Here is a 20,688-nt window from a genome sequence, read left to right as displayed (position 1 = left end):
TTCTTCATTCTCTTCATAGCTATCCTTACTTCCTCCTTGCTAATCCATTGTACTTCATGATTTACTATCCCTACATCATCCAACCTTCTCTGCCTCTCATTCTCTTTATTCATCAACCCCTCAAAGTATGAGCCTATAAAATAATTATACGAAAGAAATCAAGAAAAAATACAAGAATTGTCATATAAGCAAAGATATTTTTACAAGGAAAATGATAAGTATCACATTACTTAAGTATATTGGTAAAGGAAGATGGTAGTATAATGAGAGGAACAAAGTAAAAGGAGAAATAGAAAGAAGTCAAGAAAATATAAATAGTGTAGTACAATATGTACAAAAATCTTTAAAGAACAAAAGAAGCTAGTGAAAAAAAAACATGGAAAGTAAAAAATGTAGCAAAAAAGAGAATAACAGGTTGGAAAAGATTTTGTTAAATGAGTGAGCTACTGTAATAGGACAAGTAAATATGGATTTGACTGTAAGCTCAAATGGAATAGGTTATGAAATGTATAAAAATTTAAGGAATGGCAAAAAAAAAATTAAAGATTTTGAAAGAATGATTAAATGAAGATTTTATTCATAAATAATTGTGTAATGTAATATTTACATTCACACGGAAAAAGGAAGATAGAAGACAATCAAATAATTGGGAGACCAAAGTATTGAAAAATAAAGATGGAAAATACAACTAAAATGGAAAATATTATAGAAGATAGTATATACAGTGTAATGGGAAAGGGTTGTCAAGAAGTATTAATGATAGAGACATTTTGGATGATATGAACAGAAAAGAAGGGGAAATCATGATAGGAGATCTTACTAAGAAAGTTGACACAACTGGACATGGAATCTTATGAGTAATAATGAAAGAATATAATATAAATGAAAACGTTAAGAAATTACATATGTCAGCATATAGTAATAATAATGTAAAAATACTTGTAAATGTCTGGTTAGGCCAAGCAATATATATTAAGTGTGGTGTAAGGGATATCCAATGAGTTGTATACTTTTTGCTTTAGTTATGAACATGATAGTGTGTGAAGTCAATTACAAAATGAAGGTGGTGGGGTATATAACACCTGAAGGGTTAAAAATTCCAGTTCTGTTAGCATATGCAGATGACATTATAATAACTACACAAAACAACATTTGGATAAAAGTAGTAATAATTTGCACAAATTAGTGTTTATAAATTATAAGGATTGCATTAAATAAAGAGAAAAGTATAGGTTTAAGTGATGTAGTAAAGATTGGGGTATATATTTTAGAATGAATTAAATTTATGTGTTAGGTATAACATTTGTGAAGAAAAATATAACTAGATTAAAGTAGGAAAAAGACAATAGAAGAAATAAAACAACCCTGTCTTACTTGGACAGCATATAAAATGTTATTCAGAATTAAATGCTTATTTGACAAATTCACTACTGATGGGATAATAGCATACTTACCAACTCTATTTATTTTGCCAACAGTATTTGGAAAGGAATTATTGGGTGGCCACTGTGGTGCAGCAGTTAGCATTGCCACCTCATAGCAAGAGGTTCTTCGGTTCGATTCTCGGCTGGGGTGCCTTCTGTGCGGAGTCTGCATGCCCTCCCTGTGGTCGCATGGGTTTCCTCGGGGTGCTCTGGTTTCCTCCCACATCCCAAAGACATGCAGTAGGTGGACTGGACACTCTAAATTGGCCCTAGGTGTGAGTACGTGCATGTGTATGTGCCTTCTGTGGAAGGTTGGGCGCCAGGCTGACAAATCGACACCGTAAAACTCCACTGCCAATCATGAGCGGACAGATGATCCACTGTGGCAACCCCTAACCGGGAAAAGCCGAAAGAAGAAGAATTTGGAAAGGAATTATTGCAGATACTTTTTTCATTTATATGGAGTTCTACATTAAATCCAGTAAAAACAGAAGTTTTGTATGTAATTAAAGGAGAAGGAAGTTTAGGGTTAATTAACACAGTGGTATACACTGCTTCATTAAATTTGTACAAAGTGATAAAGTGGATAAATGAAAAAGATAAGAGATTAGTAGTAAAACTGTATAAATATAAGTATGATAAATTATGGGGTATGGTAAAAAGAAAAGTAGGGTATAAGAATGGAATTATAAGCATTGCTATACAAGACCATGGGAAAATTTTCCAAATGAAAATATTCCAATATAATGGATTTAGTTTTATTGGTAGATTTTAACATTCATTTCTTGTATTCTTCAGAGAAGTCTTCATTATTTTGAGGAGTGGTTCCAATAGGAATTGTCTAAATATGTGAAATCTAACCTAAGAATTTTATTTGTGAGAATGTTTCAGTGCATTACTATTATTGAGATTTATTAAGAATTCCAATAATTTGGGGAATGATTTCTTATCTAAGTTAAATATCTTATTTACCTCTGTGTTCACAAAGTCTCTAAATATTTGTAAAATTAAACAATTCTCCCAATCTTGATTGCATTTGGACCTTACATTTTCAACAGTATATATATATATATATATATATATATATATATATATATATATATATATATATATATATCAGTACCATTTAAGAATTGATGCCAATAAATTAAATTACTTTGCTGTTTCAATACTTGTTTCAATATTAGCATTTTGTTGAAGTTATGAGTTTCTAAGCAGTCATTTGTACATGCAATTGGAAACATAGAAAATATTAAGTCTTTAATACAATGGTTGTAATATGTGAACTTTTGAAAAGAGGAAATGATGATATTTGAATAGGGAATTTGATTTGAGAAGAAGGTAAAAAAAATTAGGTACTATTTGTTTATAACTGGTTGTGATATATTTATAATTTGTAATACTATTTCTTGATGTATTTGTTTCTGTTTTAAATCATAAGATGAATGAATCCACAATGCTATAACTTTTGCAGTTGTTGAAGCAATTGAATATAAGGGGATCTTATTCTACCACTATCCCAACCTTTTCTATGCCAGTCAATGGAAACTCTTGGTTTATTGTGATGCCAAACAAATTTAAGTAGATTATTATTCATCTTCATTGATTTTTTTTTTTGGTGGAGACAGTAATAAAGATTGTAAGACAAACAATATTTAAAGGAGACTTACCATCTTAATAAGCATTACTTGTTCAGCCATGGTAAAGAAGAATTTGTTGCAATTTGTAAGAAAACTTAAAATTTTATCAACAACCTGTTGAAAGTTTGTTTGCATCACTTCTTTACTATTAGACCATGGTTATACCAAAGTATATCATTTGATTGCTTTTCCAATTGAAGTTAGAATATTTTTTATATGAATTTTTTAAATTAATAATATACTTATTTTATTATGATTAAATCTTAAGTCTGAGATTTCTTCAAACTGACTCGGAGAACTAATTATAAGTTCTAATGAATTTTGTACATTTTCTATTGTTAGTAAAATATCATTAGCAAAGAGTTGAATCTTTAGTTCAAAATCTCCCATTTATTTTGATACTATTAGTGTTCTTACAGGATCTCGGGTGGCCACGGTGGTGCAGCGGTTAGTGTTGCTGTCTCACAGCAAGAGGTTCTCTGGTTCGATCCTTGGCTGGGGTGCTTTCTGTGTGGAGTTTGCATGTCTTCCCTGTGGTCATGTGGGTTTCCTCCCACATCCCAAAGACATGCTGTAGGTGTATTGGATACTCTAAATTGGCCCTAGGTGTGCGTGTGGGTGCCTTCAGTGGAAGGTTGGGCATGGGGCTGGCAACTCAACACTGTAAAACTCCACTGCCAATCATGAGCGGACAGGTAATCCGTTGTGGTGACCCCTAACCAGTAAAAGCTGAAAGAAGAAGTGTTCTTATAGGATCTAATACTGTTAGCAAAGGGTTCTATAGCTAATGCAAAAAACAACACAGCCTTTTTGTGCCTTTTTTGTGATGTAAAGGAATTAGAAAGAAAATAACCTATTTTAACATAAGCACAAAAGCTATTGTATAACTTAGAAATTAATGGAATTAGCTCAGGTGAGAAATTATACACTAAGTGTTTTAAACAAGTACGACCAATTAACTGAAAAGCCTTATTTAAATTGAGACTAATGACAGAAAGTTCTTTTTTATTTTAATGTGCATAGTCTATCGATGTATGTATTCTTATTATGTTATCTTGTACTTATCTACTTAAAATAAACCCAGTTTGAGCATTGTTAATTAGTTTAGGTATAAGCAGATTAATTCTGTTAGCTAAAATGGACATGCACATCCTATAGTCCACATTTAAAAGTGAAATATGATGAACACTTTGTAGGCTCCTTGTCTTGTTTTAAAACAGGTGATGTAAGGTAATATTTACATGATGAGGGGACTTCAGGAGTTGTTTTTATTTCTCTATAGACCTTACCTAATATTTTAACTGCATCATGTGGTAGTATTTTATATAGTTCTGGTATAAGACCATCTAAGCTCTGCACCTTATTATTGTTTAACTTTTTATTTGATCTTTTATTTCTGTTAAAGTGAATGGTCTGTCAATTTTTTTATTAGTTCACTTGCTAATTTATTATTTATATTTCCCCTTAAAAAGTTTCAACTATATAATCATTATTTAGATTATTTATATTATTATTTATATTTCCATAAAATATTTTAAAGCCCTTGTGAATACCTTTAATATCTGTTCTACTTTCTATTATTTATCTGTGTTATAATTTCTTTGATATGATTTAGTTTATTAATTTTCTTTGATCTAAGAGCAAATTTATGCAAGCTTAAACGGTTTACTGAATATGCCTGGAGTTTAAGTATTTCCAGGTTTATTGAAACTTTATGATTTAGAATTTCAACATATTCTGTATTTAATTTTTTAAGTTCAGGGTGACTGATAATGTCATTTGGTTTTAGATTTAACTTTAGTGTGTCTTTTCTGGCTTGTAGTGTGCACAATTCTTTGTCCAGTTCTCTTGTTCTTCTAATATACCAGCTTGTAACTCTTCCATTTAAGTAAGCCGTTAGTGAATCCCACAGAACAATGTCAGTTACTTCACCATTCATGTTTATTTCTAGGAAACTTTTGATAAGAAAGTAGTTTTTGATCTATCACTCAACTAGTCCATTCAACGTCAAGTTTTCTTTCTAGACTTAGGGGAAGAAACATATTTTCCACACCCTGGATGTGTACCATCCATTGCTGCTACAGTTTCACCTCCACATGATCTAACAGAATAGGAAGAAAAACATGCTGTTTATTTATTCTGTGCTTGTCCATAATTCACAAGTAAACTTTAACGAGATACACAGCCACGTCTACTATATCTTGCCACCAGAAGGCTAATAGGCCTTTGCCCTATAACATGACAAAATTAAGAAGGTGACTGCTTTGGGTGCATACTTCAGGAATGGGTTCCTGGTATGCATCAGTGGTCTTCACTGCATAACTTTATCAAGCATACCAAGAACTATAATTTAGGCTTCCAGCTCCCGAAGAAGAAGAGCATCCTTTGGGAGGGCTGTCCTTCAGGGAACCCTGATATGAGATGCATGCTTTTTGTGTTCTTTCTGTTCTTTTAGGGATTATGTAATACTACAGCCAATACAAATTAGATATTTATATATAATGTAATAGATATGCAAGTATTCACCATAAGACTTGGTCTTCTAAAAGGCCCACAGAAGAAAATTTATTCCCATGATCCATACTCTTTGCCAGACATGCATCAAAAGTAACAGTTTGGAAGTATGATCTCCCGTAAATGAACCTAAAGTTTACAGTGTTATAACCTTATCAATTAGCCTGTTTCTTTACAAGTATAAGACATTGTCTGCAAGGAGCTCATGAAATGGGAACCCCCACAGTCTGCAAATCTCTTAATCCAAACACAAGGGCACCACTGAAGTTTCAAAGGGAGCTGTATGCTCTGCAAGCAAAACTTTAACAATTTAAGAGCCAGAATGCAGCACAAAAAAGAACGTACCCAAGTGTTCTACCTGGGTGCTTTGCGAAAATCTGAGGACTATTGGATATTAGAATTAAGGAACATCTTTATGCCATTAAGAACAAAAATTATAATAGTGCTTTGTATAAGCATTCAATGGAATGTCCTAATTTAAAAAAAAATGTTTACTGTAGTGAAGCAAATTCCTTTAGATAGGAGTGGTGGAGATTTTAAAAACAAGGTGGAACAAAGGGAAACACTTTGGCAATTAAAGTTAGGTGTGGATAGTTTCCCAGGAATAAATGGCGCCATTAATATTACCTATTTTTTAAAGGCTAGGAGACTGAAGATTTTATATTTTAGGTAGTGATGTTTAGATCTATGGCAGCTATTTTTTGTAATTGATTTTTACCAGCATTATTTGTGATCATTAATTTATGGGAATTGTTGATTGGTTTAAAGTTTGTATAAATTTGCATTGATTTTGTTTCCTTTTATGTTCTGAAGAAGACCTTACTGGATGAAAGTGGAGATTAAAGTTATATGCTAAAGCTTTTGGTAGTTTCATTTTTTTCTCCTGGGCATTCAGTGAACTTTTAGGATTATTGTGTTGTATTTTCACTTTTGTTTGTGCTGGTTGGTGTTATTAGTTTCTTTGCTGCACTACCACGTTGAATGCTATACAGGAGGATATGCTTGATCTATCCATCCATCCAACTCCCAATAGTACAGATAACCATCTGCTCAGAATTTTAATAGATACTATGGGAGAAATGCATAAGTCCATGGCAATACTTACAGATGGATTAATTTGAAGCCTGCTGTTAAACAAGGTTCCATGAGCTCCAAACCTGATATGAGAGAGACTGTTTCTAGCCCATTTTTGGCTAGTATTGACATATTTCTGGACAGGAATGTATGGTTTAAAGATATTCAGAATGCATTAGATTTGAACAATGATCCATTTTGTAACACAGGTAAACCCTCTTATAATGTGTCCATCGCTAATAAACTGAAAAAGAATATGGGAGACCTGGAAAAGGGCTTAAGGAAGTATCAAGCTCTTGTGATAGAGAATAAGCATTTTGAAAGGTGTTTAAGACTGAACATTGTGCCCAAGGGCTTGCATTTTTCTAAATGTCCTAATGGTGTCAAACATTCTGACCCTTTTTTCTTAAACTTTGCCAGTGGCTTGAGTTTTTACGACTGCTAATTCAACTAAATATTTTTTTAATTCAAGAAGTCTGTCCTACTTTGCTTATGGTAGATCAGAAGATACAGAAATCCTTAAGTGAAATTCCTGATATGGTTAAAGAATATGATAACATTCTTCACAATGTGGAAAGATTTGAACAATCTATGGTTAAACACAAGTCTAAGAAAGTAATCAGAAACAGTCTTGAATATGAAAGGAGGACTGCCTATATCTATTTCGATCCAGGATAGCACGTTAATAAAGCTGGTAAGGTGACTTATACACAGATTACCTTAAAGCCAAAAGAGGCAACTTTTTCAAACAATACCAATGCAAGGATTGAATCCTGAAGTGATGACACCTTGGTAGATGTAGATGGGGATTCTCAGGAAGTAGTTTTGAGAGCTGTAGAAGGAAAGATGACTGAAAGAAGTGATTGTTCAGATGGAAAAGTCACAGAAACAGTTCACAATCTCTTTTCGTTCTTCAGATGAAATAGAGAGTGGTGGCAATGCTCTGGGAACTCATCCAAACAACTTGAACAGGGAGGACAGTGACTCGAGCAACAACAAATTGACTGGGATCAAAAGAAGAAAGATTACAGACTCAATAATGGATTAAGGTATTCCACTAAGATATTTAATTTATCTAGTAGTGTGTTTTCACCTGTTCATTTAAGAATACTAGAATTAGGTTTGACTTTTGTGCTCACGAAAGGGGAGGATATTAGTCACGGTTTGCTGTCTTTGAAACATGGGAGCTTAATTTAAATTATGTTTTGCAAGGGGTAAATTCACTAGAAAAAAAGTTTGTAAAACCTTCCACCTTTAATCCCAATCTTAACAACAGCTTAAACGTATTTGAGAAAATTTGGGAACTTTCAGGTCATTAATCTAGAAATAGCTATTTTAATTTAAATAAGGAAGAAATAAAGGCTTTGAATGAATTGATAAACAACACTGAGTTGAGATGTATGAAGGCCGATAAGGGCAGGGGTATAGTAATTATGCATCAATCAAGGTATATAGAAGTTATTGAGGAAATGTTGGCTAATCAAGATGAGTATTCTAGATGTGGTCCAAAACGTTTTTGAGCTATTTCTTACATATTATATGAATAACTAATGGAAGGCATTATTGATAATGAGTAATACAAGTTTTATTAGTGGAAAAACCTTTGTTAGGTGTCCTGCTTGGGATACCCAAGATTCATAAGGATCCGGACAACCCACCCTTTTGGCCTATTGTGTCAGCCCCACATTATGCAACTGAGGAGATCTCTTTATTTTTGGATTTTGTTTTTAACCCTTTGGTGCAGAATTTGAAATCCTACATAAGAGATTCCTGGGATATTTTTAGATTCTATCCGGCAGTTTAACCAAATCTATGATTTCAATGCTATCCAAAATGTGTGTATGACCACTGACATTTGTTCTCTTTTTAAAAGTATTCCACAAGAAACAGGGGTGGAATATGTTAGGAATTTTTTAACTTATTGTACTACCATTGATAAAGCTACTGTCAATTTACACTGTAAATTGTTGGAGATTTTTTAAATAATAACTATTTTTTATTTAATAATGTGATCTACAAACAGATTGAAGGGGTAGCCATGGGTTCAGCAGTAGTACCAGCCTTTGCATATCTAGCTCTTGGTTGGTGGGAGCATGAGATTTTTTTACCCATAGCTACCACCTATAATGTCATTTATTATAACAGATTTTTGGATGACATGTTTTCAGTTATGGAAGGTATTGCAAATTATGTTTATTTTTTGGTGAAGACAATGAATGACAAATGAGATTTTTTTGAAATTTACTGTAGGGGATTGTGGCTTAGACTGGTGTTTTTTAGATGTGAATTTGAAATGGAATATTTCCCTCCATAGGTTTGAAAGTACAATACATAGAAAAAATGTATTTTTTTTTAATTTTTCATTTGTCTACCAGGAAAGTCCAACTTGGCATGAAGCCAGTTTTCAGCAGAAGCCTGGGGAGAAACACTCCAGATGCATGTCTTTGTGATCTGGGAGGAAATCTGAGCACCTGGAGGAAACCAACACAAATGCGGGGACAACATCCAGACTCCACAGAGAAGGCACCGCAGCTGAGAATCGAACCGGAGAACCTCTTGCTGTGAGGCGACAATGCTACCACTGCACCACTGTGTCGTCCTTGAGTTGTCAAAGTAATCATTGTAAATTTGTTAAAAATAATATACCTAGGGGCCAGTTTATTAGGGCCTCAAGGATAACATAGAATGATGACATGTTTGAAAGAGAAGTTCTATTTATTATAGAATTATTAAAATGGAGAGGCTACAATGCAGATATGCTTGTCAAAACAGCTAATGAAATTAGACAAAAAAGAAAATAATTTCCCCCTATTTTGTTAAAAACTTTTCAGAAAATAGGTGAAAACAGCGTTAACAAAAGTACAGCAGTATGTAATACTGACACGACTGTAGACAGTAACAATATATGTACTGTTACTAAAAATAATTGGAAAATATTAATAGTAATTTTGGATTTGTTTAAATCTGTTGGATGTTATTCCAAATTTGTTTTTAAGAATTCTTAGTCTTAAAAATTTATTACATCTTGATACTACTAAATTAACTATGACAGGATGTTTGTCCTCTAAGGCCAAAGGGATGTATAAATGTGGTAATTGTTCAGTATGCAGGTTTATACAAGAGGGACCTTATTTATGTTTGAAACATCTTGGTTACACTATTCAGATCCCAGGTGTATTTAATTGTAGATCTGGAGGGGTTGTTGATGTTAGTACATGTACTGGATGTCATGCCTACTATGTGGGTATGACTACGTCTTTATGCCATTAAGAACAAAAGTGATAATAGTGCTTTGTATAAGCATTTGACAGAAATTTGTTTACTGTAGTGGAGCAAATTCTTTAGACAAGAGAGGTGGAGATTTTAAAAACAAGGTGAAACAAAGGGAAACACTTTGGCAATTAAAGTTAGGTGCAGATTGTTTCCCAGGAATAGATTGCACCATTAATATTAAGTGTTTTCTTAAAAGATAGGAGACTGAAGGTTTTATCTTTTAGGTAGCAATGCTTAGATCTACGGCAGCTAATTTTTGTAATTGATTTTTATTAGAAATATTTGTGATTATTAATATATGGGAACTGTTGATTGGTTTAAAGTTTGTATAAATTTGCATTGATTTTGTTTCATTTTATGTTCTGAAGAAGTTGTTACTGGATGAAAGTGGAGATTAAAGTTGTTAAACGCTAAAGCTTTTGGTAGTTTAATTTTTTTCTCCTGTGAGTTCAGTGAACTTTCAGGATTATAAAATCTGAGGAATGTAATTCTGCGCCTTGGAACAGTGGAACAGTAAGTGCAAATGGCATGTGCATCGTGTGTGTGTGTGTGTGTGTGTGTGTGTGTGTGTGTGTGTGTGTGTGTGTGTGTCTGTGTGTCTCTCTCTCACTATATATATATATATATATATATATATATATATATATATATATTATACACACACACACACACACACACACACACACACATATATATATATATGTGTGTGTGTGTTTGTGTACACACACACACACACACACACACACACACACACACACACACACACACGACTATAGACAAATGCCATGTTCCTAAATCAATGTATCACTATGTAAGTTAGTTAGCTGAGGAAGTGATTTTTAAATAGGAACTGAAAAGGGACTTCTTCCCTACATTTGTATTAACTAGACATCTGGTTGGCTGTCTTCTAGTCTCATTAGTTACATGAAAAGGGAGAATGGAATTTTTCTGTGGTGATATCCCAAAAATCTGATCACTAAAACACTAAAAGAAATTAACTCCAAAAACAACATGAAGATACTTTTTTTTGCTCCAGAAATCCTAAAACAACAACCCTGATTTGAAAATATACATAGGGTAATTAAGAACCAACATTCTATTATGTTACCTAATACTGTGAAGCAAATTACCTGGAGTGCAGAGCAGGACATCCACAGCCTGGGGAATGGTCTGTCCAAAGGATGGATTAATCTTGTGCTTTAACGTTTCAGCTGTTGTTTTTGGAACAATTTCTTGCACTGTAAAAAGGAGAGAGTAGCCTTTACACCTTTCTGAAAAAATGTCTGTTAAACTATTTACAGCAACAGGGAAAAATAATTACTTTCTCGTTGAGTCCAAAGATAATACAAAAACTATTTTACAAAAACTCAAGCTTAAGAGTTGATCTCATTTTTTTGGTTAAGCATTATTAAATCAATGTGTGCAGAGTATTCCACTCGTACAAAACTCTTTGGAATTTCATTTCCACGAAAGGGACAGGAGGGTGTGTTCCAGTTATGAGAGATCATACTTACCATCCTTGGTGAGAAAACCTACAGAGAAAGGAGCTGGGAAAGAGACTTCATCTGATAACTAAGCCTCAGATCCAGGAAAAACAATGCAGATTTCATCCTGGCTCTCAATCAAGGGGTCAGTTGTTTATCCTTGTACAGATAAAGGAGGTGTTATGAGAACCTACCAATACTGTCAACAATGTGTTTTGTGTACCTGGAGAAGGCACATGACTATGTATCAACATGTATTGGGGAAGATCTACAACATTACGGGGCACAAGGGTCACTGCCACATGAGATTCAGTCCACTCACTTGTTGAGTGAGAGTTGTGCCTGTGTTCTGTGGCTTAAGACACTCATTTAGTGATTCATTTGCATCCTTTGACTAGGAATGTCCAATTCATCATAGCCCATTTTCACTGGAGTCCAAGGCAGAAATGTTCCAATTACAATGACATTGATGTACAATATGAAGACAAGATGATCAATTTCAACAATTGGCTTAAGTACTGGTGTCATTCAAAGGGGATCCAATGCCTGTCAGCTTGGGACGATATGCTCGACAAGCCACGATGCTTCGCTAGGGACGGCTTGCACCTGTCACCCCTGGGCTTTCAGATATTGGCAAAGGCTCTTGCTACCACCATAGTGCCTTTTTTAGGCAAGGCTCAAAAGACAAACCCACCTCCATAGGTAACACAAGGGATAAGAAACTAAGACTAATGCTACTCAACGCCAGAAGTCTAAACCTCAAGATGCACGCACTCGAAACTCTCCTTAGCATGGAGAACATCGATATCTGTGCAGTAACAGAAACCTGGTTCAGGGCTCCCGAGAGCACCCCAGCACTACCAGGTTATACCTCATACCATGCTTTTCGGCCCCAAAACTTGGACCGAACCACAAAAGGAGGGGAGTATCGATATTCATCAAAGATACCCACACCTCCAGGTTGGTGGCAAAGCACGAAGCATCAGAGACTATCCATGTGCAACTAACAGTGGGTAAAACTGCCTTCCAGTTTATAGCCTGCTACAGACCACCCTCCCAAACCCAGGAACCCCACTCGGCCTTCCTGAGAACACTGGAAAATATGAAGGTCTCTCCAAACACCATTATATTGGGCGACTTCAACTACCCAAACATAGACTGGGAGCATTACTCTAGCTCCAACACCCTAGCCCAAAGGTTCCTAGAATTTATAAACTCAAATGCTATGGAACAACTTGTTACCACTCCCACAAGAGGGGAAAACATACTGGACCTGATCATCACCAACATGGGGACTCTATGCTCCAGACCAGAAGTGTATCCCTCACTGGTAAGATCAGACCATAAACTAATCTCACTGGATATTCACATCCCGACCCCACCCCCTGCCCAGAAAACCACAGTGAAAACTTCTCTAAAGCAAATTTTACACTCCTCAAAACTGAGGTGGAATCCTTCAAAGCCCCCGGGCCTGTGGAAAATACGGCCCAGACTGCAGAATCCTTTATAAATGCATTCTATGAACACCTTCAGGAATGCATGGATCATGCGATCCCAAATAAAACCAAGACCCAATCCTCCAAAGGCAGACGTCCTGTCTGGTGGACCCCAGCCATAAACAAACTATACAATAGATGGAGGAAGCTACTAAATGATAAAGCAAAATCCCAAAAAGGGAAGGCATCACTGATCAGTATTAGCAAAAAACTACGGGCACACATAAAATTGTCTAAGGCCAGCTTCGAAAGAAAAATTGCACAGGACACTAAGGATAATCACAAGGCTTTCTTTAGTTATGTTAGGAACCTGGGTGGTAATTCCCAGATATGCTCAGAATTAGTCCAAAATGACAAAAAATACACCGAATCCACAGAAATTGCCAACATCCTGGCTGACAGGTTCAGCGCAAACTTCTCCCCCCTCTCCCCACCAAAAGGGCAAATATCTATCCCAGCAGAGTGCTGCCCCCCTGACATCTCAGATGCTCAGGTAAGAGCCGCCCTCTCCAAAGCAAAAAACACAGCATCAATGGGACCAGATGGTGTCCCGGGCTGCGTCCTACATGAACTCAAAGAAGAACTAAACCCAAACATAAAACTACTGTTCAATCTCAGCCTTACTACAGGATATGTGCCCAAAGAGTGGCGTACAGCAACAGTGGTCCCTCTCCATAAAGGTGGTGCCTCAACGGATCCTGGAAACTATCGCCCCATAAGCCTGACTAGCTTGTTCTGCAAAGCTATGGAAATCATCATGGACCTCATAAATAAAGATATTGGGGACCTACAAACACTGGATCCTACCCAGTTCGGCTTTGTTAAGGGCAGATCCTGCCTCTTAAACCTGGTTGATTTCTTTGAAACAGTCACCAAGGCCATTGACGAGGGGAAGGTGGTCCACACAGCCTACCTGGACCTCGCAAAAGCCTTCGATACAATACCCCACTCGGGCATTATAGATAAGCTCACCAGCTTAAATATAAACCCCTATGTCACTAGATGGATTGCAAACTGGCTCAAGGACAGAACCCACATGGTTAGAATTGCTGGAGCCATGTCAGACTCCAAACCAGTTACAAGTGGTGTCCCACAAGGCTCAGTCCTGGGACCTCTCTTGTTCGGTACATATTTCTCGGAGGTACAGGCCAACACTGAAGGACTGTGGCTGACCAAAGTTCGCAGATGACTGCAAACTGGGCGCCATAATCGACTCTCCAGCCGACACACGCATCCTCCAAAAGGGCCTCATAGAAACAGACAACTGGTGCCAGAGCCATGGCCTCAAGCTAAATGCCAAAAAGTGTATAGTCATCCCCTTTGGCAAAAACAAAGTGCCCACAAATTACCACATAGGTGGAAATCCATTAAGTACAGAAGAAGTAATTAGGGACCTGGGGACCCAAGTTGATAGTAATCTCTCGTTTGACAACCACGTGGCCAAAGTGGTTAGAAAAACATTTTATATAGCCCACCTAATCATGAAGGGATTCACATCTAGATCAGGGGAGGTCATCGTGCCTCTTTACTCATCCCTCATCAGGCCCATAATTGAGTACAATGACCCTTTGGGATGTACCTTACCACACACCTGCAGCAACTGGAAAGACCCCAAAAGTACCTCACCAAGAGGATCAAAGGGCTCAAACAGATGCCATATGCTGCCCGGTTAAAGAAACTCCAGCTCTACTCAGTGGCATACCGCCTGTTCAGAGGCGATCTGTGCCTGACGTATAAAGCCATGTCCAACCCGGAATTAATGGACATACTGCACCTCAGAAAATCCAAATCCCATCGAGCCACGCTCAAGAGACTTGAACCTCAGCACTGAAATAAATAGGACATGCTGGAGGGACAGATTCATAACCCAGAGGCTCCCTTCACTCTGGAATAAAATCCCAGTCCAGGTTAGGCAGAGTCCCTCATTGACTCTCTTCAAGAGGAATCTTGATGAGTGGATGGGAGATCGTAGGTTTACCCCGGGTATCACTTCTGTGTCACTGTTAGACAGAGGCACAGTATACTAACCTCGAAAAAGGGCATAGCAAAATAAATTTAAAATGGGTGGCGAAAGCCAAACGCATTCTGGCTAGGCTTATAAATGCCCTAGGGCAGATAGCCTAGTATGAACCTATGAACCTATGAACCTATAACACAACAGAACTATAACAAAGAATCAACAAGTAGTGGACTGAAACAACTGTAGAGGCAATCATGACTGAGTCATGTTTACATTAAAACAGCTTGCTAAAAAATATTTACAATAAAGTAAACACTAAGTGACACAATATTAAAATACACTTAAAATAATTCACTCAGTCAGTTACTCAGTAATTCCTGAGGTAGATTTTTAGCTCTTGTTTTAAGACCACTGTGGAAAAAGTCTGCTTAAGGACAGGTGGAAGGGTATTCTATGTTTTGTATACAAACACAGGGTAATTTGTGCAACTGAAGTGATATATGGACTTAGAAAAATAAGTCAGAAGGAAAGACAACCTTAAGCAGCATAACGACTGACACCTGTTAATGATGGGTACTTAGGTATTCAGATTACAAAGTACAGCTGATGCTGGACCTCAGCCCATCCTAGTAAATGGAGGAGAGAATAGTGATGGGTTCTGGAGTGGTGACCCACATTCTAGTTGGTTCTGGATCAGTCCCTAAATGTTCATAAGAAAGTGTGAAAAATACAATAAGAATGGAAAAACAATAAAAGAAACAGTATAAAGCCATGCATTTGCTGTCTTACATTATGTTCACAGTGGGTGTAAGACTTCACCAAAGATGCGTGTTTCCTCCCTTCCTGCTCATTATGCTCACGAGCAGGAATATCAATAAGGTGAAGTATGGTGACTATCGAGCTTGAAGACATAAAGATCATAGGTTCATACGTTTATAGGTTCATAGGTGTTTACTGGGCTAATGACCACAAGGGCCTTTTTAACCTAGCCTTGCATCCCAAATCTCTGACAAGTTCTGGTACCCTTGATAAGTGTAAGCAGGGGTTTGGGAGGTGAAACATTTATAAGCATAGGCCTGTGACATGAACCATTTACAGGCTGCCTGTGCCCATTAGAAAGATAGGTGCCAAACAAGGATGAATCTTCTGTCCCCCATCGAATTATCCAAGTTACACTTGAATTGGTTTATGGAGGAACTCTGCTTCACATGGATGGGGAGCCTGCTCCAGAGAAAGGATAGCCTCTGGGATATACACGTCTGTCCAGCAGGTCCTATTTATATCACAGGCAAATTTTAAGTGTTTAGAATGGGTAATTTTTGTGCTGTTTGTTTTGAAGATATGCAGGAGGACCATCAGAGTGGGGTCTGATAATGTCTTGTATGCCAGGCATTGATCTCCCCTCAACAACCTGTAGCAGACAGAATACAGGGACAGGGCTTTGAAGTGGTCTGCATAGGACATTTACTTATGCTCTGTATTCTTTTAGTGAGGAACTTCTGTGGAAGTTCAAATCATTAGATATGCCTGGTTAGGTACTTACCAAAGGGGGCATTATACTCATTGATAGGTCTGATGAATGCTGGATACTGTGGAACAATGACTTCCTTGGACCCAGATGCCATAACTTTGTTTATAAGTCACACAACATGGAATGATTTTCTTCACTACTGTAGACACAATGGTCAGAGGATAGATTACTGTCCGTGTGTGTCCCCAAGACCCTGACTACTGGGTCAACTCTAATGGGGTGTGACTTCCCGAAGGATACTATTATGCATTTCTTGGCATTTAGTTTTTAGTCCATGGCTCTGGCACCAGTTGTTTGTCTGGGTCAGCCCTTCCCGTAGAACATTTGTGTCAGTGGGTGATGCAATTACAGCTCCTAATTTGCAATCATCTGCAAATTTAGCTAGCCAGAGGCCACTGACATCACTTTATCATTTTCAGATGATGATGATGATGTTCTACTGGCCTCAGGTGACAGATCTCTAGTGTGCATGGCATTGTCTGCTAGTGAGTATGAAGATCAGCACCTTCATATTAGAAGTCATGGTTCTCTTCCCACATCCGTGGTTGCTCTCTGCCAGTGAAAGTGTACAAGCTGTCCCAACTGAATAGGTTTGTGCATTGAAGGCTCTCAGGAACTGACAAACAAGCACAATGGTGGCAGCATTGCACATGTTGTATTAAAACGTAGCAGTGAAAGAACAGCTGAGTCACAGGATGAAGCTCTGTTTATCTGCTACTATGTGCCACCATTGTCACATACGATCACAGTCTTCAGGAAGTGACCAAAAGAATGAATCACGGGTATCATTTGGGGAAATGACATTCCTTCAACATGTTGTTAGGTTCACTCTTCATGACACAGTGAGAAGCTTAGCAATCTGGGAGAATTTAGAGAGCAGATACTTTTGTGCAGGTTGAGAGGTTGTCTGAGCACCTAGTCAGAATACCCAGAGTACCCCATGTACACCTTCTACGGGATACTAGCTGAGCTACTATGCTACGCAACCTTAGTTGTTCTAAATTATCATGCTGGGGCAATGCCTCCAATAAAACCACCCTTTCAAATACGAGAACTATCATACTTACTGACAGGAAGTCATGACAGCATTACTTTTATGAGACCATGTTTTGGCAATATCATAGCAGAAAGGGGTTTCACTAAACTCGGGACAGCAACATGAATCAACTAATTGGAAAAAATACATTCTGAAATAACATTGGATGGTTTCAAGGCCAAACTGAAAGAACATGCTCTCGCAAGACTGGATAAGTTGCTGTACATTTGGAGACTTTAACTAGAATATTAACAAATACTACATATAGCTATAACTCCACCCTGTAAGTACTATAAATATTGTCCATAGTTCCATATTGCTTGAAATATTTTGAATATTGTTTCTTGCTATCACTTTACTATCTGTATTTACTGTATTATATGATGCATAATATATTTTCACTTTTGTTATCAACTTTTTATTATGTACTTTGCTCCTTTGGAGCCCGGGTCATGCTGAAAAGGGTGATTGATGACCACTTACCCAGTTACCAAATTTCAAATAAATAAAATTCTGCCTTAGTTTTTTTTGATGGAAACATGCTCCATGGTAAATGCCATAATTTGCGAAATTCATATTTCTTCACTTTGAATGCGCATCTGTCAAAACTAAAACATTTTCCAAGGAATGGGCCAGCACAGCCCATATGCAGTCTAGTAAATATTTTTCCAGGTCATTTCCAAAGCTGGAGAAGTACATGCAGCAGTAGTACACTGCCGGTAGACACTCATTATACATCTTTTACATCCTTTTTCACATTCTTATTCAAGCCAAGGCCCCGTGCAGGAGATTTGGTTATGCCTTTTGATATGGAAATGCCAGTATGGGCTTGATGTAAATTTTTCAAATTTATAGAGTGACACTATTGATGGATTATGACTCTACATCCCTACAATAAATGCACACCTTTATAGAATGACCATGCTGAGGGTTTATCACTTGACATACCCACAATAAAATGATCCTGCTGAAGGATTATGACCCACCTTTATAGAATGACCCTTCTGAGGGATTACGACTTGACATAACCACAATAAATGCCCGCCTTTATAGAATTACCCTACTGAGGTATTATGATTCCAAATCCCCACAATAAATGGCCACCTTTACAGAATGACCCTGCTGAAGGATTAAGACTCCTCAACCCATGGGTGCCGGAACCATAGAGCGAGGGGGGAGGGGAGCCCCCCACTTTTTTCAGTTGCAAGCAAACGTCACAACCATACCTTCATTCTTGATTTTTACATTGTTTTTCATTCCCAATTTTGTTTTTAAATTTTTTTCTTTCTTGCTGGAATGGGATGACGTCAGCTCCAGCTGGCTGCGAGCGCAGAAGGAAACAGAATGGAATTGGCTTGCTTTATTTTCCTCTGAACTTCCTTGTGATTTTGCGCTTTTGAGCTGGCACGGGATGACTTCAGCTCGGGCTGGTTGTGAGTGTGGAAGGAAACAGAATGGAGTTGCCCACCTCTAATAGTTAAGATTAGTACTTTATAATAGTATATTTCAAACTGGGATACATATTTTTCTTTGGCAGTTCCGTGTTTTTTCTTTTTTTCCATTATACATTGATATACAACATCTAACATCTGCATTTTACAAGCTGTATTTAAGTCAACAGTTTTTTAGAAATAGTAATATATTCAGATACTATTCTTAGTAAACCTATTAGTGAAATCACTGCTCCTTTGCAGTAATGGGAGCAACAGAGGAATGCAGCAACGCTTGTTAGCTGTATAAAGAACAAGTACATCAGCATACTATAGCAACATTTTTAACTTTTGAAACTTGACTTCCTGATCTTCTTCCCAAGTATGCAGTATATTGTTCCAAAACAAATAATTCAAATGATTTAACAAGGCTGCTAGACTTCATAAGAATCTTTTATAATTACATAACTCCAAACAAGCTCAATCTGGTAACATCTGTATGAGACAGAACCTTGACAATGGTTTTTACTTTAGTATCCGTGGGATACAAATCACATGCAGCTGCTACACGTCAAAAGTATTGTACCCTTGTTAAAAATGTTTCTTTTAAAATATAAACCTCCATTTGCAAGTGTTTGCAACACTTTTTCTAAATAATGCAAGTCTCAAAGAGGTAACAGCAGTCACTAAAATGTTACACAGGCAAAGTGTGGTAGCTCCTGTAAACGTTCTACCATTCTCTGAAACATAGTAGGTGGAGGTGACATGCCAAAAGGCAAATGGCTGTAGCCATACATTCTTTCATGAGTATTTCCTGTCATGTATTTCTTAGATTAATAATCCAAACCTGTTGACAAGTATGACTCATACCCAATTGTGGAAAAAAAAACAGCTTCCCTACCAATAATGCAACAAGTCTAACACTGACTGGATGGGGTATTATTTTAAAGAAGCCTACTTGATTAATAATTAATTTATACTATCCACAAAACAGTTCCTTCAGGTTTCATAGATCTACTATGTTAGATCACAAAGCAAGAACTTAAAAATATAAATGCACATTCATTTCAGAATGAAACATAATAGTTTTGAGTACATATAAACACCAAACGTATGTACAAAATATTAACCAGGAATTCATGCAAATGTTCAACATTTATTTAAAAAAAAAAAAAGAAAAAAATCTTTAAAGGTGAGGCCCTGCAGCCCTTATCTGGGAGGTGGTCACCCCCATATCACCTATATATTCTTGCTCTAAAGTCAGAACTTAAAACAGTTAATTATTACTATTTCTATGCTACCTTTTGATGTTGGAGAACTATGTATGATATTACCTTGTTCATTTAGACACTGCTACAGCAAACAGCAAGCAAAGAGCTCAACATTAAGCAAATGCAGTTCAATCAGTTAAAAATAAACTGGTTTCAGTTAAAGTACCACTGGAGCAATGCATTCTGAATACTTCACGAGGGTATGATTTTACACTTTCAAAACCTTACTTTCTCTTCTTCCATACCAAGCACTGTATAAGAGACATGGGTTTTAAAAAAACAGGTCTGTCACCTAATGAAACATATATAGTAGGTGGTTTTAATTCTCCAAATGGTTAGTTTTTTACATACCTAGACAGCAATAGACCTCATTCCTATATTAGGTCATAATTAAAGTTCATGAAATCAGTACTGTTTCAGTCTTTGATGTTAAGTCAAGAGTGTTCTTTTCAACAACAGCAACGTGCCAGAGTTTATTTATTATGCAGGTCACATGGAGTTACATGTATTGGTTACATATATAAGTATGAGTGCAATTTTTTTTTTTAAATTAAC

The 20,688-nt window shown here is 36.8% G+C and overlaps 1 protein-coding gene across 1 annotated transcript in view; it reads right to left on the bottom strand.

Moving 5' to 3' along the window:
* Positions 1-20,688, bottom strand: part of LOC122798379 (DENN domain-containing protein 3-like) — a 1,373,701-nt gene that overhangs the window by 472,670 nt on the left and 880,343 nt on the right. Inside the window, exon 19 of the mRNA XM_044067263.1 lies at positions 11,056-11,163. Coding sequence (XP_043923198.1) covers positions 11,056-11,163 — 108 coding nt within the window. The remainder of the gene's footprint in view (positions 1-11,055; positions 11,164-20,688) is intronic.

This window comes from Protopterus annectens, chromosome 3.part1 (genome assembly GCF_019279795.1).
Source record: "Protopterus annectens isolate FY-2018-M chromosome 3.part1, PAN1.0, whole genome shotgun sequence".
NCBI lineage: Eukaryota > Metazoa > Chordata > Ceratodontiformes > Protopteridae > Protopterus > Protopterus annectens.
Note: the sequence above shows the minus strand (reverse complement) of the source record. Positions and strands in the feature narration are given on the sequence as shown.